Source organism: Limulus polyphemus, unplaced genomic scaffold (genome assembly GCF_000517525.1).
Source record: "Limulus polyphemus unplaced genomic scaffold, Limulus_polyphemus-2.1.2 Scaffold2422, whole genome shotgun sequence".
Lineage (NCBI taxonomy): Eukaryota > Metazoa > Arthropoda > Merostomata > Xiphosura > Limulidae > Limulus > Limulus polyphemus.
This window is the reverse complement of record NW_013668032.1, coordinates 107,059-116,332: the sequence shown is the minus strand read 5'-3', so window position 1 is coordinate 116,332 and position 9,274 is coordinate 107,059. Positions and strand designations below refer to the sequence as shown.

Sequence of the window (9,274 nt, the reverse complement as noted above, 5' to 3'; positions counted from 1 at the left end):
AATAAGCTGATAAAAATTATATTGAATTAATTAAATGATACAGTACATTGAAAATAGATGTTATTGTTTTTTACTATGGCACTGTTTTTCAATCACCATGTTAAAGTTATAGGGTGGGGGGGGGGCATCAAACTTTCTTATTCACATCAAGGGAGCCTCAGACTAAAAGTTTGGGAACCACTGATTTAATATAACAGGCGAAGTTTTCATTTTATAGCATGGTATAAAGATGTAAAAGAAAAAAAAAGATTGATAAATTGTTATTTCTACAGTTTTTTTGTTAAGTATTTGATACAATACTTTTCTTTTTAGTTTATAAATTAACAAATGATTGTGTATATTACAAAAATGATTAATATGCTTACAAAACATAATATTGTCTAAAATACTTGAACATGAGTATACATTATGCCTTATTAAATAAATTAATAATTTATGTTACTTAGAAAAAAATAAGTAGCAACAACAACCTAATAATTATGATATTGGTAGTTCAACTTAATGAAGTTTATAAACTGCTTAACACAGTCTCAAAAGGTCAGGAGCTGCTCTCTAGTGGCAGTTGATGGAGCGAGTCCCTTGAAGTCCTTATGTTTTTAATAATTTAAAGAAATAAATGTTGAATTTAGATCACGGAAAAACAAGATCACTTCCTCATTATTAGAAAATATCTGTAATGATATTGATCCATGCACTTATAAGATTTATCTGTTCTAATCATGTTTAAGAACATACATGAACAGTAAATAAAATAAAAAAATTGTAAGGTATTAGTTAATTTTTTCCAGTAACAGTTTTTGTGAAGACTACAGGTGTATTTGAAGTTATGGTTGGAAACACTTTTAGTCTTAACAACATTCGTCTTGCTTAAATACTGCTCTACCTTATTCATGTATTCAACGTTTCTTAAAACAGCTTTCTCAGCAATAAACCTCAGTCATTTAGTAAAATAAAGTCTAATGTGGATGTATATAAATATATTTTTGAAGTTGTGTAAACATTGCATATTGGACTGAATCGTGCAAGAAACATAACGTATGTATGTTAACAGTTTAAATATTCACAAGAACCTTGTTTGTCAGTTGAAAGATTATATATAGATTTACTTATTATTAAAGAATTTTTACTTAAGTAAAAGAATAAGTGTTTGTTTACTTTATGGTAGGTCGCAGCTCTGCAAGCAGAAAATGAAAGGTTGAAAAGGGAACAAGAGAGATTAACCCTATCAACTGCAGAAGTGGAAACACAAATTGTATCAGAAGAGTGCCTTAAGAATCATGTCAGGAGGTTGATGGATGAATTGACCTGCAACCAGAAGGCGCTGCTGGAAAATGTAGTGTTGGAGACTGAAAAGTATCACAAAGAACAAATTCAGGCTATCAAAACAAAGTTTCAGGTTTGTAAGACATTGTGATGTTTCTGATTGGATGAGTAAGACATTGTGACGTTTCTGATTGGATGAGTAAGACATTGTGACGTTTCTGATTGGTTGAGTAAAACATTGTGACGTTTCTGATTGGATGAGTAAAACATTGTGACATTTCTGATTGGATGAGTAAGACATTGTGACATTTCTGATTGGATGAGTAAGACATTGCAAGGAATGTATTTTTTGGTACTTTATAATGTAATTTATTATTTATGACTGTTTTGGTTAACATAAGTACATTTATGTATGTATTACTTTCATATGAACACATGAAGAATAAGGTATGATTAAAATTGTGCTTCTCTTTCCTTTCTATAAAGCATGCACTCAATGAGTCATTTAAAATAACAATATTGAAGTAAAGTGTTTGAAATGAGAAGAAAGTATACTATTGTCATTTTAAGTTAAAACTGATTTGTAATTTTTATAGGCAGGTTGGAATTCAAAATATTTCTGCTTATTTGATACAGTTTTATAAACGTAAATAAATAAAATATTAGAGTATCAATGATGTAATTGAGAACAGGTGTAACAATCCAAAGAAATTAAGGTCGAGCCAGTTTAAAATTGTTTATGAAAATAGTACATCTATTAATAAATAAATGGTTTACTTGCATTACTTAGCGATAATAAGGTTGATTAATTACTTAATTAGAATATGTACAGTTTTAGATTTTCTTATTCCATCACATAAGTTATTAGTAACATTTCTTTGAAATTGCTTTGGATAGAGCTCGTAAACTCACTCATTTTTCGTAACTGAGGTTTCTCATTGTGCATTTTATAAACAAAATTAATTCATTTCTGTGGAAAATTCAACAATATTTTTGTTACAAATTATGGGCTTAGATGTTTTATAGAATATCATGACCTTTTAAAAACTTTCATGACTACACTTTAACACCTTGGATAATATTGTTTAAGGTAATAGTGAACAGCTTCATCGTGTTGAGCACTATTAGATTTACCTACTGTTAGTTTTAAGTCCTTATTGTATATAATTAATTTAACTATATAACAATTCTATATCCAGTACAATGTTAAATTATTAGTTACAATTCTTTTTGATGATTAATGAGTGGTGTAATTTAATTTTGTAAGTCTTTATTTTAACTTTTTACTTTCATGAGGCTTATCATGTTTCTTTTTCAGCTTTTACAGAAGACTTACTGTTATTTATTACTTCTTGTAGCCAGCTCCGTGTGTTTGTTACTGCAGTAAAAGGGTTAAGCCAACAGCTAGTGTTTACCCAACTGCAGTGAAAGAGTTAAGCCAACATCTAGTGTTTATCCAACTGCAGTGAAAGGGTTAAGCCAACATATAGTGTTTATCCAACTGCAGTGAAAGGGTTAAGCCAACATATAGTGTTTATCCAACTGCAGTGAAAGGGTTAAGCCAACATATAGTGTTTATCCAACTGCAGTGAAAGGGTTAAGCCAACAGCTAGTGTTTACCCAACTGCAGTGAAAGGGTTAAGCCAACATATAGTGTTTACCCAACTGCAGTGAAAGGGTTAAGCCAACAGCTAGTGTTTGTTTTCCCTTAGTATATTCTTTATTGTTACTTTAATTAATATTTTTGATCCAACTATTTAGTATATCAAATGTTGTTATTTTTATCTTTTATTAGTATACTTTTGTTATAGAGATTGTTTTGTATTGTTAGTTTATGTTTTTACGACTAAGTTAAATCTTCTAAGGTAACAGAATCTTGTGAGATATTATTGGAATTATGGCCAAGCGTATTGTTAACATTAAGGGTATCCACCTGATGAAACAATACATTTTAATCCGTATAATAGAAACATAAAAGGGTGTTTTTAATTAGTTATACTGATAGCCAGGTGATTTTAAGTACTTCTCTAAGTATGTAGTTTACTGTGATTGGAAGTTAATACTAATTGATATGTAAATAATTAAAACTGATTATCAGTAACTACACCTGACTTACAGGATCAATTAAGAGAAGAGACAGAGTCAATACAGAGCTGTAATGAGAAAAAACTTCAGGCACTTGTTGCCTCCTTGAGGCTGGAATTTGAGAAAGAGAAGAGTTTAATTTTGAAGAATCAACAAGAAAAGATAGAGAAGAAACACAAAGAAGAACTCAATAATTTAAAACACCATCTTGAGAAAGAAATAAACAACTTGAAGTTGAAGCATGTGGAGCAGCAGAGAGGTAAGTTACGAGTCTTACAGTAATAGCTTGATATGATATTTACTGTCCTGAAACTTGTTAAAAGTTTTGTTTGGTTAAGAATTACCCTTGGAATGTTGATACATAGTGTTAAGCATAAATTCTGATTTTACAAAATAAAGTATAATATGCTAATATAGTTCTTACTATATTTTATAAAGATTTTGAACTTAACATTACATATATCTAATGCTTAGTGTAGTTACCTTATAGAACCAAAACATGAATTTTCCATATTGAAAATGCAAGTGTTAGAATTTAGGAAACGGGTGTCGTGGTTGTGGCAGTACTGTAGTTGTATGATTGACCATTTTCCATTTATCAGCTTGACCATTGTTTTAGGGTCAGTATTCAAAATGACCTCAAAATAAAAGATGAAGAAGACCTACATGTGCTTAATTTTTGTCATCCAAAATTTTGATAGTTTTGTTTGTCTTGTTTTACAACAACATTTATTCTATAAATTGATGTTCTTTTTAACTTAATTAAACCAAACCTTTTGAAGCCTGTTTTACTAGAACTGTTTGGAGATGAAAAATTGTTTTTGTATGTCACTTCATTTATGTCTGATCTTCATTAATCCTTAACTTTCAGGTGTTGAGTTTGATTAGCCAGTTGTAATACGTTTGGTGTAGTGTTATTGATTGAAATAGCCAGTTGTAATGTGTTTGTGTGTGATGTTATTGATTGAAATAGCCAGTTGTAATGTGTTTGTGTGTGGTGTTATTGATTGAAATAGCCAGTTGTAATGTGTTTGTGTGTGGTGTTATTGATTGAAATAGCCAGTTGTAATGTGTTTGTGTGTGGTGTTATTGATTGAAATAGCCAGTTGTAATGTGTTTGTGTGTGGTGTTATTGATTGAAATAGCCAGTTGTAATGTGTTTGTGTGTGGTATTATTGAATGAAATAGCCAGTTGTAATGTGTTTGTGTGTGGTATTATTGAATGAAATAGCCAGTTGTAATGTGTTTGTGTGTGGTGTTATTGATTGAAATAGCCAGTTGTAATGTGTTTGTGTGTGGTGTTATTGAATGAAATATTTTAGCTACTTCAGATCGTATACCTGAAAGTAAAAGCTACATGAGAATGATTCATATCTCCTGTTCTAAGATCTGTAGGTACATTTCTGTTATGATGGGTTTTATTTGTTTTTTGATGTATGTGGCAACATCAATTTCCAACAGTTTTTCCATAAAAACATTTTGGTTGATGTTAGAACTGTTTTACACATTTTTGTTGATAATCCTTAGCGCTATCTATTTTGATCAATCGAACAAGATTGTGAAAATGTTAGGATAAAAAACAAAATCTGTCCAACCAAATTAATTTTCAGTAGTGGATGCTCGCTTCTGGTATTATGGTGTCTGTATTACCAGTCTATCACTTGTCCTCCAATGGGACAGCTGTAAGTCTATGGGTTTTCAACACAACAATCAGGGTTTCAATTCCCCTTGGTGACACAGCAGATAGCCCGAAGTGGCTTTGCAATGAAAACACACTATCACTTATTACTGGGTTATCTTTAGTAGAGTTCAAACCCCTATAATCCTGCTTTAAGTTTTTTATATTACCAGTCTATCACTAATTACTGGGTTATCTTTAGTAGGGTTCAAACCCCTGTAAGCATGCTTTAAGTTTTTTATATTACCAGTCTATCACTAATTACTGGGTTATCTTTAGCACGGTTTCAAACCCCTGTAAGCATGCTTTAAGTTTTTTATATTACCAGTCTATCACTAATTACTGGGTTATCTTTAGCACGGTTTCAAACTCCTGTAAACATGCTTTAAGTTTTTTATATTACCAGTCTATCACTAATTACTGGGTTATCTTTAGCACGGTTTCAAACCCTTTCAAACATGTTTTGGTGACGTGTACTACAGATTTATCATCAGGAACTTTAACGGGACACAGATCAGTTTTTGAGTTGGCAGTCGCTTGTACCACGACACAGATCACTTTTTGAGTTGGCAGTCGCTAGTACCACGACACAGATCAGTTTTTGAGTTGGCAGTCGCTAGTACCACGACAAAGATCAGTTTTTGAGTTGGCAGTCGCTAGTACCATGACACAGATCAGTTCTTGAGTTGGCAGTCGCTAGTACCACGACACAGATCAGTTTTTGAGTTGGCAGTCGCTAGTACCACGACACAGATCAGTTCTTGAGTTGGCAGTCGCTAGTACCACGACACAGATCAGTTCTTGAGTTGGCAGTCGCTAGTACCATGACACAGATCAGTTCTTGAGTTGGCAGTCGCTAGTACCACGACACAGATCAGTTCTTGAGCTGGCAGTCGCTGTATACAAAGTTTGTGTAAACCCTGTACTCTTCTCACTGCTCCATTAAACATGCTTAGTTCTTCTTTCAGGCAAGCTTAGTTTATAAAATTATGCACAATACTCATTATGGAGGATTTTTTTAAATATGATTTAATTATATTAAGCATATCTGTGTAATCAGAAGGAAGAAGTGTAATGCTTAAAAATATTTGTGAATGTAGTTGTACTTCTTCATTTTTTACTGTGATTTTTTGGGGATCTTAACCTGAAAGCTGTCTTTGTTACAGAGGTAGAAAAAGAATGCTCAGAAGTTTTGGCTGAGAGATTAAGAGATCAGCTGGAGGAAGAGCATAAGCAGCACATAAAGGTAGAACTTATGTTTTTCTTTTCATGAATTAACATGTACGAGAAGAATTATTCTGATACTATATCTTAAAGCTTAATTTTTAAGCTCACTCATTTTATCCTTGTGTTTTCCCACATTTAAAAAAAATATTGAAATTGTTGTCAAAATTTCATAAAGCTTTGAAAATGTGATTTAAACTAAAAACACATGATTTCCAGTTGTAGTTTTGTTTCTGTTCATTTTAATTAACTTTGGCTAATGTGTTTTACTCCAATTGAAAATGTTGATAATTTACTTTGAGGTAAATTAAAAGCTCTAAAAGCTTGTTACGAAGTTTTAATAACGAAATTTGGAATTTAGATAGGTGATGTTACATTCTTAAAATTATTAATTGTAGTAATAATAAAATAAATGTCTTTTATTTAATCCATCATATGCTACAGCTCAAATAAACCTCTGATATCCCTGGTTTTCTGAGTAGACAGGTTACATCTTTTTTCAATTTGTATGTGCAGCTATGAAACTTTTTGAATTATTTTTGGCTAAATTTTAATAATAATAATAATAAAAAAAATGTTGTTCAGCTGCAAAAGTGAAAAAATAAGCAAATAAAACTGTAAATTGAAATACTTGTATAAAACTTATAAAAGCATTAAAGTTGGCGAGGTGTATAGATGTGTACTAGTCTGTATATATTTTTTAGCCTTATACTTGCACATTGTTGATTAGAAAAGATTGAGGTGATAAACAGTATAAAAGCCTCTGATGTAGAATGTAAGAGTATAAACCCAATTAGTCATTTTATGGGATTTTTGAAGAGACACTATGTATACTTCTTCCTTATGCAGTTCTGCAAGTAATTTAAGTAGTGACTCGGAATATTTTTGAATTATAGTTCACATAATAAAGGGTTACTGTGTGATACCTTCTCTTTGTGTTTAATGTAGCTGTTTATTTGATATTCCTATGGGCATTGTTTCACAGAATAAGGCTTTAAATGTAGATTAATAACACAGGCCTGTGAATTTAAACTTCTTAAAAGTTTTGGTTTTAATAATGGATTTTCCATAATTCAGTTATTCAGATTTCGATAATAACATTCATTTCTTTCTATCACATAAGGTTTTTTACAAATCGGGAAGAAAAAAAAACTTACTTAGATCACATTATTTCATTTTCCACAATGAACATTTTTTTATTATGTTTGTTAACAAAAATAAAAACAAACTGAAGAAATGGGGAAAAACATTGATGTCAAACGAATATGCATCCTCATTCACCCTGATTTTTTTTTTGTGAAATCTACATCTTTTAGTCTCGAAACTACGTGTTGTGGTCTTTCTTTTGTGTATTGCTTTATGATGTTTTGTTAAGTGATGAAGAAAAATGGATATCATTTTTGCATTCAGCGTACAGGAATTATTGTAGAACATGTAAAAATTTCAAGACAATATAACCATCGCAGGCCTGTGTTATTGGTACGTTGCTGTTGCCTGTATACTTTAGTGGTCATAACTCTGTTGAGGTTTTATTGAATATTATATTTAGAACATTATCGAGTTTTTGTGAGTATTACATTTATTGTATGTTTTTAAAAATGTGGGAATTGAGATTTTCATCTTGAAGGTAGTATTTATGACTACATCTCAGTTTGTTAATTAACCAACAAAAGTAAATATATTTAGATGGTATAAAAGTCATTCTGTTTTAACTTGGGAATATGTCCTCAATTAAACCGACTTGTAATACTATCTCTTTAGCTGTGTTTACAAACTTAATTACAAATGAAATTCACTTCTGTTGTCTCCCTCATCTTTGAACTAGCCCTATTGGTATTATTTTCTGCAGACTAACCCGAGTTACCAACCCAAGACAGTCTCTCTTCATCATCAGACAGACCAGCGAAAAATCTCGTCTAACGTATATAGCAATATATATGCTTGGCTCCTATCATTTTTTCACTTTTTAACTCCACTAATTTCCTTTTACTTGCAAATCTTTCAAAGCTCACTTTCCTCAACTTTATTCTCAGCATCTGGTTTTCTTGCATGCCATTCAAAGTTTCTCTTGCATTTTGCTACTTGCTGGTTGTGGTTGGTCACACGCAAGTGTTGGGCTCTTTTTAGAGAGTGCAGTTTGTGGGTGATAGTGGGTGTGTTGCTTAGTTTGGTCATGTGGGAGTTTGATGCTGGGTGGTAGTTATGTGTAGGTGTTGGTTATGGTTTTATTGAATCATGTCTTAGAGTTAGCTTCTAATCTTTGAGACATTCAGATGTTATTGAATCATACGCCAAGTTTATTCATGATTTTGGTTAAAACATAGGAAAGCTATTCGTATATACACTGGCGTGTGATGCTGTATTACCTAACATGTTAGTAATTTTCAATATGGTTACTTGCACTGGCATGTTTCTGCTGCATATCGATATCAAACTTTTTTCCATTAATTGCTCAAAGATACAAAGATATATATTTCATGCATTTTGTTAACTTGCACTATTTTTTATTGATTGAATTAAATACTTTAGTAAGGAAAGAAATATTACTGATTTTATGTGAATCTGAATCCTTGATAGGTAGCTGTAAATCATGTGTTAAAGACTGAAATAAAGTTTTAAAAGAACAGTATAATGTTTCTTTAATTCTTTCGTTAAATTTTTTAGCCACATTATATCAGTTTTCCATAATTATCAGAATTAATAGATGTGTACAACTTTCTGTTTCTGACATATCCTGAATGTGTTGTTTCTGTAATTATCAGAAATAATAGATGTGTACAACTTTCTGTTTCTGACATATCCTGAATGTGTTGTGTCTGTAATATCAGAATTAATAGATGTGTACAACTTGCTGTTTCTGATGTGTCCTGAATGTGTTGTGTTTAATTATCAGAATTAATAGATGTGTACAACTTGCTGTTTCTGATGTGTCCTGAATGTGTTGTGTCTAATTATCAGAATTAATAAATGTGTACAACTTGCTGTTTCTGATGTGTCCTGAATGTGTTGTGTCTGTAATTATCA

At 31.3% G+C, this 9,274-nt stretch overlaps 1 protein-coding gene across 1 annotated transcript in view; it reads left to right on the top strand.

Moving 5' to 3' along the window:
- The window catches only part of LOC106466916 (golgin subfamily A member 4-like), a 63,529-nt gene that overhangs the window by 24,234 nt on the left and 30,021 nt on the right, over positions 1-9,274 (top strand). The window contains exons 11-13 of the mRNA XM_022394992.1: positions 1,166-1,396; positions 3,382-3,607; positions 6,193-6,272. Coding sequence (XP_022250700.1) covers positions 1,166-1,396; positions 3,382-3,607; positions 6,193-6,272 — 537 coding nt within the window. The remainder of the gene's footprint in view (positions 1-1,165; positions 1,397-3,381; positions 3,608-6,192; positions 6,273-9,274) is intronic.